Here is a 22,788-nt window from a genome sequence, read left to right as displayed (position 1 = left end):
AAAACTGGTTGCAGTACTAGTCTGTGTGTGTTAATGGTCAGACATTCTAGTCTCTGGACTATAGTGCTGTGACGTGCACAGATTTGAGAAGAACAATTTTAAATATTCCTGGACTGCAGGTAAGACAAAGGGAAATACTTTCACTGCTTCTGACTAGTGTTAGAGGCAAAAAAAACTGCAGATGCTGGATCCAAAAAGGACAGGCAGGAGGCTGGAAGAACACAGCAAGCCAGGTTGCTTGACATGAGAAGTCAACTTCAGGACATGAGAAGTCAACGTTTTGGGTGTAACCCTTCTTCAGGATCTGCAAGTCCTGATGAAAGATTACACCCAAAACATCGACTTCTCCACTTCCTGACGCTGCCTGGTTTGCTGTGTTCTTCTAACCTCCTGTCTGACTACTGTTAGCCAGTTTGAAAGGAGTTGGGACAAAGGAGTTTCAATTAACCTACTGAATCGAGAAAATCATAACAGACTATTCAACTGTCAATGCCAAAGTTACTGGTGTCATCCAGTAACAGCTGTAACATCATTTTACCTGCTCATCACAAACAAAGGGGAGGTACGGTGGCTCAGTGGTTAGCAGTGCTGCCTCACAGCACTAGGGACCCAGGTTCAATTCCAGCCTTGGAAGACCATCTGTGTGGAGTTTACACATTCTCCCTGTGTCTGGTGGGTTTCCTCCCACAGTTCAAAGATGTGCAGGTCAGGTGAATTGGCCATGTGAAACTGCCCATCATGTCAGTGCATTAGTCAGAGGGAAATGGGTCTGGGTAGATTACTCTTTGAAGGGTTGGTGTGGACTTGTTGGGCCAAAGGGCCTGTTTCCACACTGTAGAGAATCTAATCTAAATAATTCATGCATATTGTTTATTTTTATGAGACAACTCTGTCAGGGGAAAGGGCAACATGGCAATTTGAACACACATACTAGCAAAGGATATTGAAAGGATGAAAGCAGTGCAGACTGTCAATGCAGCATGATCGTTGTGGATAGAGGGAGGGTGCAAGTTCATTGAATGGTCTATGAATGTATCTTGGAGCATCTTCCAACTTTTTAAAAAATACCACCTACTAAATTTACATAATGCACTCACTGTGATGAAGTAAATACTAAATTGAAGGCAGTAGAGTCAGTGTTTCCTCTTTTACACATGGTGATTGCCAGAGGATTGGCAGCCTTGATAAACTGAAAGCATTCTATGCATTATGGAATCAACTTCACCACCCACCAGAATAGATCAATGTACCACAATGGGACCTCAGGTGACTTTTGAATAAGTAGCATAAGGTGAGTCTCATGACATACATAAGTAGGTGATAGAGTTGGAGGCCACAGTGTATAATTTTCATCATTGAATGGGGGATTGATCCAGCTGCTCTTTAGTGGATGGAGTTACTGAGCTTCTGAGATCAAACACACAGAGTTTCCAATGAGTCAGCAATGGAAAACATGTGATTATTGTTGGAGTTTTCTCAGATAGTGTGATGTTTTGCTCAAAAGGTGAAGGAATCTATTCACAATATGAACACTGCAAAGTCTCAGACATGTGAGTACAGTGAAATAATGGCCAACCTTATGGAGAGTGGTTGTCCCTGAACAGATGCAGAAGAGAGAACTGCTACACACAGATTGAATTGTACATTTATCTACTCTGTTGTGGTGCTAGATTCAGTACACGTACATCCACTTCGGTGTTCTCCAGTAGCTGCTGACTGTCCACATGCAGCTGGACTATGACAAAGTTGAAAAAAAGAGAGGATAATGCCAATGGTGCCACTGTGCAAGAGATTCCATGTTCTGAAGCCACTTTCTTGCCTTTCTGAGATATGCGATAATCTCACAGCACCAAAATCCAGGCTGTTACTCAATAAAAGTAGCTGTCATAGTTGGTGGCAGTGCCATTATGCATGCTGTGAGCCAGAGGCTTTCTCATCAACCATGATAATCTCTCAAGCAGCCTCCCTCCACATCTGGTCCCCTCACAGAAGCTCTTGCATGAAGAAACAGAAGCTGCACTCACATTGCTATTGTGAAGTTGGTTAGAGTAATTGTAGATTGGGAGGCAGGAAGTTAGAATTTCTGAGCCACACAAATCACAGTTTTAGAACAAGACAACACAAATAACATGTAACATTCATCCCTTGATATTTGTAATCCTTTTACAAAAAGATGTATTTTTAAGTTGGACTTGGGATTTTTTTTTCTGCTTTTAGCAAGGTCATGCATTGGCAACACCTCTCGGACCAAATGCCATCACTGCCTGTTCATGAAACTGACAGGACACGTTATAATCTGCAGCATCCAGCACTGGGTGTAAACACAGCTTTATAAAAGGACAATCACCAAGAGAATAGTGTCTATTTACAGACAGGGGGCTAAGTTTACCAGCATAATTATAGAAGCCACACTAGAAAGCATCAGCACATCACTTCTGCAAGAATAGTACCAACTTCATGCAAAATGAGCTCTCTTGGTGACAACAAAGGCAGAAAACTGAGAAAAGACGATGGAATAGAAATGATTATATCCCAAACAACATACAGACTGGATTTCCTTCTGAAGTAGAACTATTAACTCAATGTATTTTTGTAGCTGATTGAAATGTGCTAAAACTCCTCAGATTCTCATCGGAAATCACGAGCACAGCTGGAGCTAAAGACAAAGTCCATTGAGCTTGTGAAAGCCACTCAAGAAGAAAATCACTTCTTTCTTGATTTTTTTCATGAAGGACAGCAGTTTTGTTCCTGGAATATCAACAGCTTCTAAGCAAATTGGGGGATGGGGGAATGTCTTCTTAGTCTTGTGATCTTGAGATATCTTCTTCGCCTCATACACAATTTTTCTGCATTTTTGACAAACTTTTTTTGGGGTTAAATTCATTTTTTTGAGAACTGGAATTCTGCTCACATCAGAACTAATCCAGGTAGGAATCCAATCTTCTGCCTTATTAAGTGAAAATGTTCATCCGTTTCCTATCTTTGTCTTTATTAAGATGCTGTAGATGCTGATTCTCAAGGTGCTCTAAGTAACTCCAATAGAGACAATGCACTGCGACTGGAGAGTAAACAGCATATGGTTTATTTAATGATGAATAACAAAGAACACAAAACACAAATCCGGTGCAGGAAAACAGCTGACTCGATCTTCAGTACATCACCTTGGTAGAAGGTGACTGTTCTGTCTTTCACAAAAGCTTATGTTGTGTATACTAAGAATGTGTGAACCTAACACTTCACTGGAATAAAAACAAAATCCTGTGGAGGCTAGAGATCTGAAGCAAACACATATTGCTGGAGAAACTCAGCAAGTCTGGCAGTATTTTGCAGACAGAAACGGAGTTTATGCTTCAAATCTAGTGTGACTCATTCTCAGAACCCCTCAATTCTGAAGTTTCTCCAGCACACTCTGTATTTGTTTCACATTTCATTAATCTGATGAAAAGTCTTTACACAGTCTTCAGGAGAATTTTAACTGCAAGTGAAAATTATGTGAGGAGGGTTACATCTAGTATCAGAGTGTAAGGCCAGCATATTAGCTCATAGGGCCTCATTTATATTTGATTCTTCAGGTGCTCACTCGACTAAAGTGCAACGGGATATCAATCTATTCTTTCATGGAGTGTTGATATTGTTGGCATTGGGTAAAAGTGAGGACTGCAGATGCTAAAGATTAGAGTCGTGAGTGTGGGGCTGGGAAAGCACAGCAGGTCAGGTAGCATCCGAGGAGGAGGAGAATTGACATTTCGGGCAAAAGTTCTTCATTAGGAAGGCATTGTTGACCATTATTTACTGGCCTTTCTAATACTCCTTGAAATGAGTAGCAGTTTAGGATAAGGTACATTGCTATGGGTCTGGAACCACGTGTAGAGAGTCTTTTTCTATGCTGTGGACCCCAATGATTTTAGTCCAAGTAAGGACAACATATTTCTTTGGGTAGCATTAAAGACCCAGACACTTTTTGTAAGCTTGTTATTAAAATTGACGTTTCAATTAAAGACATGTGCAGAGTCAGAATGTTAGCTTGCCAATTTTAAAATGACAAAGGCTGGCCAGATGGAAAGTTAATGGCAATTGGAGATGATGCAAAGCTGTGTGAATGAAAAATGTAGAAAAATGATTTGAGTAACATGAGATAAACCTGCTGGCAGCAGTATGGAATTCTGATAATGAAAAGGAAGGAAAATATGCTTTGAAGGAAAGTGGAAAAATTGAGTCCAGTGTTGACATGAGAGAGCTCTGAGAAAGCATATATATTTTTGAACATAAATTAGAACTTCAAAAGGAAGAGGGAATCGCTTTCACCAAGAAGGAATTATATAATGTTCAATAGGAGTGGGATGGTAATTAACAAAAATAAATTAGGAAAGTTCATGAACTAAATACAGAGGAATATCAACTTTTTTGCAGCACAGCAGTGAACCCTACTGCTAATTAAACCAAGCACACAGAAAAGTTCACCTCATCTGTTCAGAGAACTCCCCAAATTCCACTATTTAAAAAAATCAATTTATTCTTTCACTCTAAAAGTGAACATTAAACAACTATTTACAACTCTAAGTCTCCTTTCTCTTAGAAATGTGTTATATACCTCCCACTCTATAATAACACACTGATCCAATAAAGTGCCTATTACATTTATAGCAAATTAATTTTGAAACCCAGACAGTGTCTGTTATTGAACTTCCTTTGTTTGTATATTTTCCTGGGTCGTCTTTGGTCTTCTGCTACAAAGATGTTTCATATGAAAAAGGTATCTTTGACAGAGGGTGTGGTGAATAGCAATCTTTCAATGGCACTTGATGCTGTTTCTGGCCAACTGTCCATAATACCTACCTCTTTTATACTCTAAACATCGGATCGTCACATTGGTTCAATGTTGTTAAAACAATTAATTCAAATTCAATTGAGTTTTATCATCTTGAGGCATAATTTAAACTAAATGGTGGTCAAAACAACTGAGGTATCTATTTTACAGCCAAACGTTACATATTTTCCAGCACGCTCTGTGACTGCGAATCAGTCACATGACAGGTGCTTGCCAGCTTTCAGCTTTTACTTTCTCTTAAAGGTATAGTATACACATTCAACTTCATAACAATGTTCTTAGCTGAATTCTGAGATAAACTTAACAAAGCTTTTAAAGTCACTGAAGAAGATTTCATTTGATAGAAAAATGAACTGCTTGCTGAGGACAGTCTTCAAACTTCAACTTCTGGAACAGAAAAGTATAAAGTTTAATTCAGGCAGTAGAATTTGAATATGATCCTGAATTTTAACTGGTTGAGCTGAGTTATGAAGGTGAAGGTTAACCTTCAACTTGTCAAGTGTTTTTTAGATTAGATTCCCTACAGTACAGGCCCTTCAGCCCAACAAGTCCATACCGACCCTCCAAAGAGTAACCCCCCCTAGACCCATTCACCTACTCCCCACTAATGCACCTCTCACTATGGGCAATTTAGCATGGTCAATTCACCTGACCTGCACATCTTTGGACTGTGGGAGGAAACTGGAACAAGCCCACACAGACACAGGCAGAATGTGCAAACTCCACGCAGTCACCTGAGGCTGGAATCAAATCCAGGTCCCTGGCACTGTGAGGCAGCAGTGCTAACCACTGAGCCACTATGCCATCCACATTTTCTAACACATCACCAATCAACTGCTACTTTTGCTCATGCAGCATAAATTGTTGCTCCCTTTGAATTTGGCACTTTTGTGATTCTGTCTTGATGAGTGCAAAATGAAAAACTCCGACCATGTGTATATTTTTTTCAATAATAATCTATTTATGTGCCCATGTGGTTTCTGCTCTCATTTAGATTACCAACTATGTAACCTTCAGCAAACCTGGATGTAGGGTTCTCAATTCATTCATCTTTTTCCATTAAGTTTTTTAAAAACTTAAGTTTTGACATAATTAATCCTATCTTAAAAGGGCAATTAGTCTCACTGGGTCATAGGGCTACTCTCATTTGACAGAGAGAGTGGTAGATAGAGAGAAAGGTGGGTCTGGTGGTAGTTTAACCTGAGGATCAACATGCTTCAGGCCTGGGGAGAGGTTTAGAGGAAGAGCCCTTCATAATAATTTCAATCAGTTTGGGAATTGAACCCACGCAGTTGGCATCGTACTACATCACAAGCCAGCCAAATGAACTAACCAACTCCCAGAAGGACACTAATGTCCACTGAAAAGATGGTTTGGAAAGCTCCCTTTGTCTGTTATCATTACAAAACAGAATGACATAAATTGAACTGAATGGCATGTATCACACTATGACTTGTGTGCAATGCCACTATGGTAAAAGTGCTGATTGTACAAAACAAGGAGTATGTCAGGAAAAAATGTTTTCCTTTCTTGAGAGTTCTTTTTCCTTCCCTTGAAAATTGCTCTTCCACTGAAATTTGTTGTCATTTATTTTCAGCCTGAGGCCTGTTTGCCAAAGCTACTTGGGATTTGGGGAATATAATTAGCTGCAGCAGACTTCCCGTCAGCTACTAATAAATTAGTCTCTGTCACTGTCTGACCTAAGAGAATGGACAGTCCTGAATCTCTGAGTAGCTTGCTGAGTGTTGGCAGAAATGTTATTGTGCGCATGTATGTGGCATTAAGTGCTAAGTGCAGTTCCATGTCAGGAGACTAGCCCGTCTTGTAATGTCTATTCCATGCAGACATCTGAAAAGTCAACAATTTGTACAAAACACATGTAGTCCGTCTCTGTTAAAAAGCAACTGTCAGAGGAAGGTAACCCAGTCTGAGTACTGCCAGAATTGTCGAGTAATATAACCATGAGTTGCACTAAGACTATAGCACAGAACAATCAAGGCATAGTTCATTAGAACATTTAATAGTTCTCATATTATAGAAATTCAGTATAAGAAACCAAACTCATATGCACAGCTCTACTGATGCAATGATTGCAACCTCACAAATTGTTGAGCCAAATAAAGCTTATTCAAAACACAAGTGAATGAAAGTACAGAATTGCAACATGCTATGCCCTGAATATTACTTTATCAATTTCAAGTTGCAGACAAACGTTAGAGCTACTTACGATTGGAGAGGGTCACACAACGTTAACCAGTCATTACTATCATAGCAATCAAAAATGTTCTACTCTCAGCCAGTCATTACTGTTGTAGCAATCAGAAAGGTCCTTACACATTAGTCAATCCCCATGAGTCTTTAACTTCAACCCATTAATCTCACAGTGATCATACAATCATCGAGTCATACACCCCAGAAACAGGCTCTTTGATCCATCCGCAGCCATTTATAATCCAATCAGGTAACAACAGCAAACATATTATACCAATCTAATAGGTAAGCATTTGGAATCCAAAAATATAGCAACATAATAAATAGAGGTTAAAGGCAAGAAAATGCTTGACCAGTCATATCAAATTGAAGGTCTGCACCAAACATAATCCCAAACTAAACCAGAACCACCTGCCTGATGCTGCCCCACATCCCTCCAAACCTGTCCTATTTATGTACTTATCCAAATGTCTTTCCAACATTGTAATAGTGCCTCACATCCCCCACTTCCTCAGGAAGTTCATTCCAGCTGTGAACCACCCTCTGTGTAAAAACTTTGCCCACATGTCTTTTTTAAATCTCTCAGTCTTTGTTTATAACTCAAACCTTCCATACTCCAAAATATCCTGGTGATCTCTTCTGAACTCTCTCCAGCTTAATAATATCCTTACTGTAATTGGGCAATCAGAACTGGACACAGTACTCCAGAAAAGGCCTCACCAATGTTCTATATAACTTTGACATGACTTTCCAACTCCGACGCTCAAAATCAATGAAAACAAATATGCTAAAAACCTTTTTAACCACCCTATCCATACATGACATAAATTCATAAAATTATGTACCTGAACCGCTGGGTCCCTCTGCTCTACAACATTACTCAAGGCTCTACCAATCGATAGGTCCATACACATTACTCAGTCATTACCACCTTAGCAATTGGAAAGGCCCACACATTTGAGCTAGTTATTACCTTCATAGCAGAGATGTTCATAAACATAAACATAGTCAGTCATTATCATCACAGCAATCTGGAGGTCCACAGTTACCATTTTAGCAATCAAAGAAACCCATGGATATACCTAGTTATTAACACCAGGTTATAGTCCAACAGATTGATTTGAAATAACAAGCTTTCAGTACTTCACTTCACTTCGCTTCACCTGAAGAAGAAGCAGTGCTCCGAAAGCTAGTGATTTCAAATAAACCTGTTGGACAATAACCTGGTGTTGATGACGTCTGACTTATCCACCTGAGTCCAAAACCGGCACTACAGATCATTAACATCATAGCAATCAGAGAGATCCATACATGCAGCCAGTCTTTACTATCATTGTAATCAAAGTGGTCCATCCCCATTAGTCAGTCATTATCATCCCAGTAATTGGACAGGTCCACACACGTTAACTAGCCACTAACATCATAGCAATCAGAAGGGTCCATACACATTAGTCAATCATTAATCTTATAGTAATCGGAGATGACCATACACATTAATCAGTCATTAATGTCACAGCAATTGGAGAAATGCTTACATTTTAACGAATCATTACGATTATAGCCAGTGAAGAAGTCCATTTTGTCATCCAGGAATCAGTAGATGACTGTGAAATTCTGAAGTCAAGACACTGTGGCATGGTTTTAATGATCTCAACAAAAGGAGGTCAGTCTATTGTTGCTCCGTATTTAGAATCCCTAGAGTGTGGAAACAGCCCTTTCAGTCCAACAAGTCCACACCAACCTTGGAACAGTAACTCCCCAGACCCATTCCCCTACTCTATATTTACCCCTAACTAATGCACCTAACTTACACATCTCTGAATATATGGACAATTTAGCGTTGCCAATTCACCTAACCTACACATCTTTGGACTATTGGAGGAAACCAGAGCACCTGGAGGAAATCCATGCAGACACGGGGAAAACATGCAAACTCCATACAGTCGCCCGAGGCTGATATCAAACCCAGGTCACTGGTGCTGTGAGGAAGCAGTGGTAACCATTAAGCCACCATGCTGTTAAATATTGATTGTCATCCATTGAAATATGAAAATTCTCTTCAAGATCAAGACTCAGAAATATTTTCCTTTGCAAATGCACACAGTAAAAAAGTGTGACAACAGTATCTATTAGTGTCATGATCCAATTTTGGCTCTTATCATTAAATATTCCATATGGTTTTATTCTGAATCAGTTGAGAATCAAAACCATATGGAATACTTCAATAACAGAGGTTAGCAGAATCTTCACAATAATCAGTGAACGGAATTTTTCATAAAGGGCTTCTTTATATTCCATGAAGAGGTGTGTGTGTGTGTGTGTGTGTGTGTGTGTAAAATTTTATATACTGAGAAAGAAGTATATAGCTTGTCTTTGATATGGTACATTTAACTAAGTATATATTTTCAAGGAGTGCTGTTCTCTGAATATATCACTTGCCTTTTCTTTCTGATTTAATTGCACCCCCTGTACTTTGAATGGTTTCATTCCATTTTGCTCTGTGTCGCAAAAGATGAAAATCAAGGAGTAGGAAGAATTAAAAAGGTGAAGGCTACAGGTACAGTGAGAAAGGGAATCAAAAATAAAAGAGTGGGTCAGGGTCATTCAGAGGTTAGTGTGCCAAAAGAATAGCAAACATTGCACAGTATTCCTATATTCACACAGAATGTGTAAAAACCTAGTGTGAAAGCCAAAGATTAAGAAATTTCTGTACTGTACTCTCCACAGTTAACTGTTTCTTGCTTTTTAATGAACAATGGCACAATTGACAATCTGTCTTGTCATTAAAGATGGCGTAGAACTTTTAGAAGGGATGTAGAAACAATTCCTGTCAGACTTCTGGACAGTCATAGAATCAGCACAAGACAGCACTCCTCAGTTGGAACATCACTAAAATCTAAGATCAGGCTCGATGGCTTCAATTTTAACCCATTACTTGTCTTCCAATGGGAGGGAAAGGACTGGTTAAAATGGAAAATGTACTGAAAACCAAAATCTAGCTTTCATTCATAGTTCCATGCTTCTTATCATATTTGCTGTGTTGATGCAGATTCTGGTCAGAGTTCTTTCTGAAAGCTTAAATAACTCCACAGATGCCAGTACCCTGTCATCAAGTCACCCTTTATTTATAATTGGAAAGTGTTACGAATATGAATTCTCTTTGAATTCTAGAATATAAAGCTATGCATAGTAATATAATATTCTGTAATTACTATTGATGGTTGTCAAAATCTGTCTGGTTTATTGATGTCTTTTAAGAAAGGAAATCTGATGTCCTCAATTGCTTGGACTTGTTTACTGGATAACAAATGTCTGGGTTTAGGAGTTAAGTTTTCTTTCAATATTGTTTCAAGTTTAATGAAGAAGATATGAAGCTCATCCTCTATCTTTCTGATGGAAGACCATTTGGGGATCCCAGTATAAATCTGAAAAAAAGATCAGATGCAGATGTTCTCCTAAAAAAACTCTGAATTCTCCACAATTCCTAAAAGGACTACATCTGCAAAAATTCCAGAGACAACTGGCTATATTTAGTGACACTCATCATTATTGGAGTGGCATGGTGGCTCAGTGGTTGGCACAGCTGCCTCATAGCACCAGTGTCCCAGGTTTAATTCTAACAATATGTGCAGGTCAGGTAAATTGTCCATAGTTTTAGGTGCATTAGTCAGAGGGGGGTGGGTTACTCTTCGGAGGGTCGGTGTGGACTTGCAGGGCCAAAGGGCCTGTTTCCACACTGTAGGGAATCTAATCTAACCTTTATTTGCCAGCTAGCCAACTGAAAACCATCTGGAGCATTTCATATCTTATCTCTTTTTCTCTTCAACACTGCTTTTTTTCTAATGATAATCTCTGTTGTGAAAGCTCTTTTATTCTCCTTTTAATTGATGTTTGCATTTGTTGAATTATTTAGAAAGTAAGCATTTGTACTTTCCTCGTTCAAACTGTATATTAATTAGTTTTTATACCTTTGCCAAACAAGACCCCTTTTCACAATAAATAAATGATTTTGTTGTGTCTTAAAGAAAGCTGGCTGATGGAAAATTTTATACTAAACTTAATTACTATAAAGCACATTATTGTCCATATCAGTCATTCAGTAAAGTTAATGTTCCTTTCAAAATGTGGTAGATTAGCTGATATGGCTAAAGGTATTAATGGATATGGGGCACTGGTAAGATTAGGGTATTAAACTCTATGATCAGTCATGATCAAATTGAATGGTGGAATTGAATGGAGGTCAAATGGCTTACTCCTGCTTTGAAAATCTATGTTTCTATGTTGTTGCTAGTAGATTGGTGTGAATAATGAGAGATTGTGCACTCTTCCAACCTCTGTCATAACACAGGGCTCTTTTGGTGTCGTGCAGGGCCAAACATTGCCTTGATCTCAAGAGCGGCCACTTTCACTTCTCCAATTTTCAAATTTTGCGTGGGTGTTTGGATCAAACCTGTGATACAGTTTAGACCCATGTGGCCTTGGTGAAGCCTGAACTGTACGGTTATTGGTGAGTAGAGTTAATGGCACCAATAGTGATTTCTTCAATCATTTAAGGGAATGGGAAAAGGATGGGATTCAGTTTCCCAGAGGAATAAAACACCAGTGCAAAAAATATTTCCGCTGATACTTGGAATTGAACTGGTCATACCGAAACACACAAGATGAGTGGGACCAATAGATCTCTTTCCCCAGTTTCAGATTTTTCTTTTGCTTCTAGATTGTTTTAGATTTATCCTGCTTTTCTGGATGAGACATATATGAGCAATTTTCCATGCTATCAGATAAATGTGAGGGCCACTGTGTGCATGTTCCCTTTAAGCAGAAGCTTTTTCATATCTTTACGTACATTAGATGCATCACTGCTAATTCACAAACCCACAACCTTATTCCTTTCCATTCATAGTGATCTAAAATATACTTTTAAAGTGTGCAATGCACACTTAACTCGTTTAAAATAATGGCAGTTAGCAATCTTGGAAGATTTGCAATTTATCATGCAACTAATTAAATCACATGCAGAGCACAAGTAACAGCACACTCGGAAGATGCTGAGGAATAAATAATCTGGAACTTACTTTTCTGCAGTCCAATCAGCTGTTTTTGCATAACTCCTTTATTTCCCAGTTCAACCATGCATTCCTACCTTAGTTAGACATTAAGGAACTCAGGCATGCATTTATTTTAAAAGCTCTATCATGTTCAGTTGTTTAATGTCCTGCTCCATTATGAATGTTGGATAGTATTACTGAACAAATTCCATTTTGACCAATCTTGTTGCTAAAATTATCAACAGGAATAACTTCAAACTATGTCTCTCTGATGTTTAGAGGTTACAGACATTGAATGAATTTTATTGTATAGAAGCTTAGAGGGCCCATATTAAATTCCTCGCTTCTTGATTATAACAAAAGCATTTGTTATTTAAGTCAGTGGTACTCATATAATGATGTTTTTTACACAAATCTTAAAGCAACAGTATAAATATTGGATTCAATATTTATATCAGAACATGGGTAAATTGCAGTGTGAGCTCAGCGAGAAAATTTATAGTTCTCTAGCAATTGACAATTACACTCATCTGATTCCTCTTCTTTTGAAGTAATTGGGATGTTTACAATGGGTGGCTAATCACGTGTTTGAATACCACACACAGCTTGAAAATGACTGCCTAAATTTTCAAAGATGGACTAAGTGATCCATTTTGACTTTTCAACCCCATTGAGGTCACACAATTGGCAGAAATGTCTTTCCATCCCTTTAATGTCACACAACTTCCTAAAATACTTTCTCATCCACTGTAATGTCACATACCTGACTCAAATTCTTTGAGGCTGAACCATTTGAAACTGACAAATGACCAATCTACTTACTTGGTGCAAGCAGAATGAATTCCTGCTTTCCATTGTCTGTTATAGAATGTCAACTTTGACTACTACAGTGAGCATTAGTGAATAAGAAAAGCTGAGATTGAAGCAAAGAAACAGCAACAAATGTGGTAGATGACTGGCTCTCTTGTGACGCACCTATGTCAAATTAATTTTAATCAGGGAAAGCACCATGCTGAACCAGCCTACCCTGACAACTGAATAACTCTGTTGCTTAAATATTCCTGCCACATTTTTTACTCCACAATATCAATCTGTCTCCTACGACTGAAAGCAGTCACAATTTAAAACAACCAGGTAAGGTATGAATGTTACTGTAAAATACCATCATAAGAAACAAGACAGAAAGTTATAGTAACAAAGACATAAGTCAACATGAGAGAAAATAAGATTAATAGAAGTGAAAATGGTTTGTTTGTGCATTTGACACAATATATGCCATGGTGGAAGATAAAATTACTTGGCAAATAAAATTGCAAAAGTCAGAGTATCAGGTCCCAACTCCAACTGCTTGTTAGATGAAAAGGCAACACTTGCACATAATTGAAGGGCACAAGCTGGAATACATAATAGAGTGGAACATACACTATTGATCCCATATGAGAAAAGCTGTTGTCAAGTCTTTTGAAAATATTTGGAGCTCCCGGACTGTAGCTTTTCCAGCCCAATAGATCTCTACCCTTGGGAAAATTATATTTCAGAAGAGGTATCCCTATAAGCATCAAATGCATCAGCTCTGCAGTTGAATTTTCAAAGCAGCATTTTTTGGAATCATTCTTTTCAGATCAGATCCAAGGAATCACAAGGGCAAACGCAACTATGCTCTTACAGTCTATGTGATACAACAATTATAAAAAGTGCTAGTAAAGGTGAGGCATAGTGGGATTTTACACGCTAGATTCTGATGGTAAGACAATTATGATTCAATTATTTTTCTGATTTGTTCCTGGGATGTTGATGTCACTGGTTGGTCAAGCATCTAATGCCCATCCCTAGATACCCCTTGAAAAGGTGGTAGGGAACTGCCTTCTTGAACTGCTGAATTCCATGTGCTCTGTGGAGAGCCAAAATGTTGTTCAGAATCACATTTCAGGATTTTGACCCAGAAGGAACAGTGATATATTTCCAAGTCAGATTGGTGAATCAATTGGCGAGGAACGTAGAGGTAGTGGTGTTCCAAAGTATCTTCTGCCTCAGTCCTTCTAGATAGTAGTCGCTGTGGGTTTGGAGAATACTTTAATGGTGGTAAGGAGGACTTTACAGAACTGATAGAGCTAGGTTTGCCACTGTGAGTTCCACTGCAATTGTCAATGCCAAGTGATTCATCCTCATTCATTCCTTTTCAGTTCTATGCCAGATTGATACATTCCTAAAGGCAATTCAACATCAATCATATTGCCGTGGGTCTGGAGTCACATGCAGCTATGTGATAGCAGATTTCCTTCCCTAAAGGACATTAATGAACTAGATGGGTTTTTCACAATTGAACAATGATTTCATGGTCACTATTAAAGGCGGTTTTAGTTCTAGATTTATGACTTGAATTTAAATTCCCCAAGCTTCCATGATTGGATTTGAAACCACATCGCAAGAGCATTAGTATAAGGCTGTGGATCACTCTGCCATTACCATTAGATCACTACATCCCCAACTTAACTCAGAAGACACTTCAAATATTTTGAAGTGGGGTGGGACGGGGTGGTGTGGTTGATATGTGGTTGGGAGGGATTGGCAGGGACAAACAATGGCATGGACATAAAAAATGTGAAAAAGTCATAGAGTCATAAGAAACAAAAATTCTGAATGCTGCTTGATTTATAATTTTATAGTGCTTTTTTTAGTTATCCATCTTTTTTGAAACCCTGCCTTTTAAGTGCTTATAGTGATATATTTGCTGTATCCTCCTTTCCACAACGCTTCAGTTAATTCAGATGGAAACTTGAGGTGCATGGCAGAATCTCTAGGTCTGTGTAGTCCCTTGCAGTACATTGTGTACAGATACATTTGCCAATACCTACTGGGAATAGAGGTTAGCATGTATTTTAAATTCAGCTATATCTGATTTATGACACAAATTCCACCCTGCTCAAATGAAATGACTTAATGTTTGCCTCACGAAGACTAAAGAATTTTTAACCCTAGGTTTTTACTGGGCTCCTCTACATAGTGGCAAAGTATATCTTGAATTAACAATGCTCACTTGCCAAAAATGACATGCACTTAAAGAAGAAAACAAAAAATAAATTAAGCAAATACAGATGTTTTTGAAAAACCTTCAGGTATTGACAGAATGGGAGAAAATCTGAAGTCTATTTCCAGAAGGAATCAAAATTGGAATAAAATTCTAAAATGGCCAAAGAGGGATATTGGCTAAAGATTATACATGAGGGAATAATGTTTAAGTAAATGAAATAAAAATGAAATGTTCAGAACATGGCACATGGATAAGAGATTGTGGGCGGTACAGTGGCACAGTGCACTGCTGCCTTACAGTGCCAGAGACCCGGATTCATTTCCCACCTCAGGCAACTGACTGTGTGGAGTTTGCACGTTCTCCTCGTGTCTGCATGGGTTTCCTCCAGGTGCTCCGGTTTCCTCCCACAGTCCAAAGATGTGCGGGTCAGGTGAATTGGCCATGCTAAATTGCCTGTAGCGTTAGGTAAGGGGTAAATGTAGGGGTATGGGTGGGTTGCACTTCGGCGGGTTGGTGTGGACTTATTGGGCCGAAGGGCCTGTTTCCACACAGTAAGCAATCTAATCTAATCAATAAAGAAGTGAGGGGGAGCAATAGAAGTAATTCAAATTGAAAAGTAATCTATAAATCAGCCACATACATTTCAGAACAGGTTAATTAGAAGTTTCTATAAAGCAGAAATGTCACTTCAAAAAACTCTCTCTGGATGTGTCCTAAGGACTTGATCTTCTTGGACCTTTGTGATGCAGTATTGTTGACTTGTTCAACTCAGTATGAAATGGCTGGCCCTGTGAACAAATAGCAATTGCTTGAACAAAAGCAAAATGCTGCAGATCCTGGAGATCTGAGATGAAAACAGAAACTGCTGAAGAAACGCAGCAGGTACGGCTGGATCTGTGCCGAGAATAGCAGAGTTAAGGTTTTCAAGTCCGATCACCTTCATTTTTCCAGCTTTTAGTTCAGTTCCAAAGAACTGGACTCAAAATCGTAACTTTGTTCTCTTCGAGCAGATGTTGCCAACCATTGCTTAGACTCCTGAAGAAGGGTTATACCTGAAATGTCGGACTTCTCCAGATGCTACATGGCTTGCTGTGCTCTCTAGCCTCCTGTGTCTCTACTTTGAATTCCAGCATCTGCATTTTGTCTCTAGAATCTAGCTGGACCAGAATATAAAACAACATAATGCTCATAATTGAGTGTATCAGGAAGCAAACAGATGCAAGTTTTCACAGGAAGAAAATAATTGAGAAAGAGTTTTGCAACTGCAACTTACCCAAATGATTCAGTGGCTCACACTGGATAGCTCATTAGATGACCTTTAACACTCTTGATAATCTAATCTATCCAGCATAGTGCTATGTCCCTAGGAGGGCTGAAAAGATTTAACCTCCAACAGGTATGGGAGGTCATCTGGTTTCAATCCTACTGTCGATGAAGCAGAAAGGGATTATCACCTCAGGCTGCCTAGATCCATAGTGAACTGAACTCAGCAGGAAATGATTAAAAGGGCATTCTTTTAAAATTGTCCTTCCCATGCACTGCCTTTCAAGAAGCTCCTTGCTAATTTTATAAAACGTAGCATGTTCCTGCAGAAACTATCTGTTTTTATTTTGCTCTTCTCTCAATGAATAAAAGGCTAAATTTTATCACAGAATGGTGGCTTAATCTTACTTGTTAAAGTTAATAATGGATGCAAAATATTTACAGAAACAATGTTTTCACAACATTTTAATAAGCAGCCTGAAATCAAATTCCATCCATTTCCAATATAATCTTCACAGATTCCTTTTTTACAAAATGAAGCCATTGATATGGATGATCACATGGAAATATTAGCTTTACAATGAGTTCCAGTCCATGCCAAGATATTGTTCAAAATGAGCTTCTTTACTGCCGGAAAGAAAAGCTGAAGATAACAATGTGCATGGTGTATTATTTGTAACATAGCTGTAAGCATGCTTGATCTGCACATGTTTGCAATTTTAATATAAATAGCAAACAGACAAACCCCTTTCCAGTTTGGTTCACCATAGCACATTTTCAATCCTAATCTTTGCCTTGTTTACTGTAATAATCACACCCTTGGATTAAAACTACTATTTTAGTGCTCAGAATCTTGCTTTGAGTCCTGGCTATTTGGAGTACTGAGCACAGACAGAGGATTCCAACTGTCTATCAAAATATGCAGATTCACAAATGTCAACAATTAGAATCATCCATGTTTCACAAATGGCAGCCTCAAGAGACAGAGAATCAGTTTTAACCACTCACTATGTGTCTGTCACTTTTATAATACAGTCTCATGTAACATCTGCAGAAGCAGATTTTCCTATAAATAACTAATATGGTTAGAATGTGGTTAACAATGGATTACATTCTTGAGTAAGACAAAAAGTAAAATACAAAACTCCTGACAAGCTTTAAGTAAACTCTCTCCGCATAATCCCAAATACACCCTGCTGGAGCCAGTTTTTGACGTACCCACCTCCTCAGAATTCTTTGAAATCCCACAATATGGAAAAAGACATTCTGAGATGCCTTTGCGAACATGTCTTATGAACAGTTAAGTGAGAATACACATCCTGGATTTTCTTTTCATATCGAATCTTTTCATCATCTGGGCATTTCCAACATCAGTGGAATAGCATCTGTTTAGAGCCTGAAGCCTGACCTGTTTGCATCCTTTATCACATCAGCCAGCTGACCAGGCCATATGAAACAATTCATCCCAACGACACATAATTACACACAATCATGCCGAATAGTTTATACTTTCATAACAGTAGAAAACAAAGAACTGCACAAATGCACTCTATGATTGATCGTATGCAGAAAAGTGAATTAAAAAGTGGGTGGCACAGTGGTTAGCACAGCTGCCTCACAGCGCCAGAGACCCGGGTTCAATTCCTGCCTCAGGTGACTGACTGTGTAGAGTTTGCACATTCTCCCTGTGTCTGCGTGGGTTTCCTCCCACAGTCCAAAAATGTGCAGGTTAGGTGAATTGGCCATGCTAAATTGCCTGTAGTGTTAGGTGAAGGGGTAAATGCAGGGGAATGGGTTTGGGTAGGTTGTGCTTTGGTGGGTCAGTGTGGACTTGTTGGGGTGTAGGGCCTGTTTCCACACTGTAAGTAATCTAATCTAAAAACTGATGAAGGGCACATGGATTGTGATACATATTTAACCCAGATTCATAGAAGCACCACCACCTGCAAATACCCCTCCAAGCCACTCAGCATCCTGTCTTGGAAACACATCTTTGTTCCTTCAGTGATTCTGGGTTAAAGTCTTGGAACTCCCTCTCTACATCACGTGGATTGCAGAGGTTCAAGAATCAGCTCACCACCTCTTCAGGGTAACTAAGGATGGGCAAAAAATGCTGAGCCAAACATTGATATTCAAATTCCAAAACTGAGTATTATAACAAAAGCCCTTCACTGTAAAGTAGGTAGCACGTAGCCAACACCTCCCATGCTGTTTTCTGGCTGCACACAGCAGAAGGTGCTCAGATATTGCATGCATTAGTGCAATATAAAGTTAGTTTGCACTTCTTAAGAAATATGCTGAAACGTGTGCTGGGAGTTTTTTTTAAATTGTGCTGTGCAATTTTGGGCAGCATGAGCATTCAGCGGTTAGCACAGCTACCTCACAGCATCAGGGACCTGGGTTCAATTCTGGCCTTGGAGGACTTTCTGTTTGGAGTTTGCATTTTCTCCTTGTCTGTGCATGGGTTTCCCCTGGTGGTTCGGTTTCCACATAGAGTGACAAAGATGTGCAGGTGGATTTGCCATGTTAGTCAACTGGAGGAAGAACACCTCGTCTCCTGCCTTGGGACCCTTCAACCACACATCATCAACAATGACTTCACCAGTTTCCAAATCTCCCCTCCCCCACCTCATCCCAGATCCAACCCTCCAACTCGACATTGCCCTGTTGACCTGTCCTATCTCTCCATCTTTCCTCCCACCTATCCACTCCACCCTCCCAACCAACCTATCACAATTACCTCCTACCTGCATCCACCTTCCTAGCTACCTTGACCCCAGCCCGAGCCCGACAACCCCCTATTTATCTCTCAGCCCCCTTCCTCCTCCACATTCCTGTTGAAAGGCTTATGCCCAAAATGTCAACTCTCCTGCTCCTCGGGTACTGCCTGACTTGCTGTGCTTTTCACAACCACACATTTTGACTATGACTCTCCAGCATCTGCAGTGCTCATTTTCTCTTATTCACACTCTAATCCTCTTTCCTTTGTGTACTTCTGCCTCACCTCATAATTGGCCACTCAGGGTATAAGGGTGTTCTTCTTAGTTTACCTCTTCACTTCCCCTCTCAATTGACACTTGTGCTGCTTCTTATGTTTTCAAACCATTCTGCAATTCACTGTTTTACAATAGCCAAGCCAATCCACATCCTTAACATAAAACAAGGAAACTGGAAATCTGAAAACAGAAATTGCTTGAGAAGCTCAGCAGATCTGGCTGCATTTGTGGAAAGCAAGCAGTGTTAACGTTTCAAGTCCAGTTCTGAAGAAGTGTCACTGGACTCAATTTTATTCTGCTCCACACCTTCACTGGAGGCAGGTACATCAAGCCATTGTCTGTGCAGCAGTTGTGTGTGTGATGATACACCGTGAAACCCTCAATAACAACTGGATCTGCCCACTTCACTAAGCCCTCCTTTGCCAGTATTCACTTCATGGTGCTATGAGTATGGACCGATTAAAAACAGCTCTTATCCTGTTGTAATCACTGTTAAACTGTAATTTAGTACTCAGTTAATGCAACTGTCAAGTGTGCAAGCAAGATTATAAATCCCTGATGTCATATCTATTGGAAGTCACCTAAACTCAGCCCACTGATAGCATCTTCTACTTCTCTTCCTCCTTTAGGATTGCCAAACTTCCAGAGTGGCCTGGAGTCTACTGGAATCAGTATCCATTTCCCAGTGACCAAATGGAAATTTGAAATCAATATCTTACATTGATGCCATTGAGTGAGTTGAGCCAAATGGGTCCATAAGGACAATAAAAGCAGAAATCAGTGAGGGGACACCAGCATCAGCCTGTGCTGGTGTAGAATTGTTGAGAGTGTGGTGCTGGAAAAGCACAGCAGGTCAGGCAGCATTTGAGAAGCAGGAGAGTTGATGTTTCAAGCAAAAGTCTTTCATCAGGAAGGGCTTCATTGCTTCCTGATGACGGGCTTTTGCCCGAAACATTGACTCTGCTGCTCCTCTGATGCTGCCTGACTTGCTGTGCTTTTCCAGCACCACACTTTTCGACTCTGATCTCCAGCATCTGCAGTCCTCACTTTGGCTTGGTGTAGAATTGTGAATGGTTATCTGATGTTCTGATTCCTGTTCCACTGGAGCACAAAGATTCCAATTTGAAATGTCTTTGTCCATGTCCATTTAGGATTCAGAAGAGACCCAGATTCTATGCTGTCACCTTTTGTGGTGACAAAAAAACAACTGCAGATGCTGGAATCCAAGGCAGACAAGCAGGGGGGCTGGAAAGATAAGCTAGCCATGTAGGATCAGGAATTCAGAAGTCAATGGACTGAAGAAGAGTTACACCTGAAATGTTGACTTCTCCACCCCTCGATGCTGCCGGTCTTGCTGTGTTTTTCCAGCTCCCTGCTTGCCTACCAACTTTTGTGACCTTACTTTCACTAATATCTCCTGGAAAAAGTCCAGTCAGTATTGTAATCTGATACAACACAACTGTAAGAAGCAGAGCTGAGTTATTTCAAGATGGTGGCCAAGGAATAGGCAGTGTCTGAGCTCCTTATCCCAGGGCTCATCCAATCCATCCACCTTTTGCATTTTTCTTTTCTCAATCTTCCTCTCTCTTTTCTTCTAAGTTTTTTTTTCAGTGTTTTTGAAAAACGTACCTTGGAGCAGCAATGCAGATTGGGCTGACAGTCCAAGCAGAGCAGGATGGCCAGCGAGCTGGAAGCCCAAGTGGAATGGAGACAACTAGGCAACTGGAGGCCCAATCAGAGCGAGACAGCCAGTGAACCCAGAATGGGGAAGGGTGCTGGACTGGGGACTGGTGTGGGAGGTCAGCAGCTTGCGAGCCCGATCAGACCCCTTTGCTAATCTACTGCAGACCTTTTACAGAAAGATTGTAAAGTTGACCTTTTTAAGATTCGTATTTTTCTAACTTCTACTTTGAATAACTGTAAGATAATGTAATGATTTTTCTTTATTTCCCTATTTTGTACCTAAGACTTGTACCAAGGTACTTTGTACCTACAATGGCACCTTGTGGGGTAACAGTGTAAACTTTTCACCGTACTCCTGTCCTTCTGTAATTGAGTACACGTAACAATAAAGCAAATTCTACTCTAATCTATTATAGCAGACCAGCCTTCAAAGCATCAGAATTTCCAGCATCCACAGGTCTTCCTTATATTCAAAATTTCAAGCCTTGTTGCTCTCTTTATATTTAATGTTGCTCATCACTGATGAGCTAGACAATGAGAACCAATCATTCCTCTCATGGGAGGGATTGTTCACCAAATGACCCAACTCTATGGTACTTCAACTGGCTACAGTACTACCTGCCATGCTGCATGCTCGCTGATTATGCACTGAATTTGCTCACCAAATACTGTTCTTACCAGTTAGGTAAATCAGATATGTCACTATGGACTAACTGAAACAGCCCATTGGAAGTGATCGTGGAAAATCGAGTGGGAAGCTGTGTTCAGAGCTAACTCCAGGGTATGATGCGTGTGTCATTTACTATAAAAAAAACTTCATGATTTATGACTATTTTATATCTTTCACCATCTGCATTACAGCTCACCAAGTGATTAAACACATGCCAAAAGTGGTTAAAGTGCCAAAAGTAATGCAAAGTAGACTGTATTGCTCTGATTATTATGAAAACTGCATAAAAGGAGTTTCGATGCCTTCCATCAGGTCGCACAAAACAATTTTCACTGCTCACACAATTTAGTGCTGCCATTTTAATTTGTGAAGTATAAAATATGAAGTTGTTAAATGCTCAGTTCAACCAATACTTTATTTCATTGAATACTAAATGAGTTGAAATTCCATCACCAGTTAACATACTGAAGGGAAACAAAAACCTTTTAACAATATCAGTAAAATCTTACCATTGAACATCAATGATAGGAACACTCTGGACATTGCAAACTCTTGTTCATTTAAAGAGCATTTCTAGAAACAGAATGGTATAAAGAAAGTGTAGCTCTTGTCATGTTTAATGCTGATTAGGCTGATTTCCAGCTAGTTTCCCTGGTGTCTCTGTTGATGGATATCTTTCATACAAAAGAAAGTTCCAGAGAAACTCAGCAGGTCTGGCAGAATCTGTGGAGACAGAAACTGAGTTAACATATCAAGCAAAACCTGCTGAGTTTCTCCAGCACTTTTGGTTTAGATTTCAGATCTCCAGCTTTCACAGTGCTTTGCTTTTATATGAGTTTCAAACTTAATTCTTTACTTCTGTTATTTTTATCTTGAAATGCCCAGTCTCTAACAACTAAGGCTGAGCATCTCTTCATCAGTTAATGTTGATGAGGTTTACTTAAAATTACACTGATATTAGTCCTGTGAATGCCTGCATCTAACTGATCCCTGCAGTGCCCTTTGGCTGTGCCTACGGCTTGCACTATAATTAATATGGAGTTATTCCGCATTTACAC

General features: G+C 39.5%; 1 protein-coding gene across 2 annotated transcripts in view; it reads right to left on the bottom strand.

Annotated features, from left to right (window-relative positions):
* The window catches only part of gpc6a (glypican 6a), a 1,030,971-nt gene that overhangs the window by 818,466 nt on the left and 189,717 nt on the right, over nucleotides 1–22,788 (bottom strand). The window contains exon 1 of one of the 2 annotated variants that reach the window (XM_060825937.1): nucleotides 12,115–12,149. The exons of the other annotated variant lie outside the window; for it this stretch is intronic. Coding sequence (XP_060681920.1) covers nucleotides 12,115–12,145 — 31 coding nt within the window. The 5' untranslated portion in view covers nucleotides 12,146–12,149. Of the gene's footprint in view, nucleotides 1–12,114; nucleotides 12,150–22,788 lie in introns of those variants that run through there. 2 annotated transcript variants of the gene reach the window in all.

Source organism: Hemiscyllium ocellatum, chromosome 6, assembly GCF_020745735.1.
Source record: "Hemiscyllium ocellatum isolate sHemOce1 chromosome 6, sHemOce1.pat.X.cur, whole genome shotgun sequence".
Classification (NCBI taxonomy): Eukaryota; Metazoa; Chordata; class Chondrichthyes; order Orectolobiformes; family Hemiscylliidae; genus Hemiscyllium; species Hemiscyllium ocellatum.
This window is presented reverse-complemented; position numbering and strand designations above follow the sequence as displayed.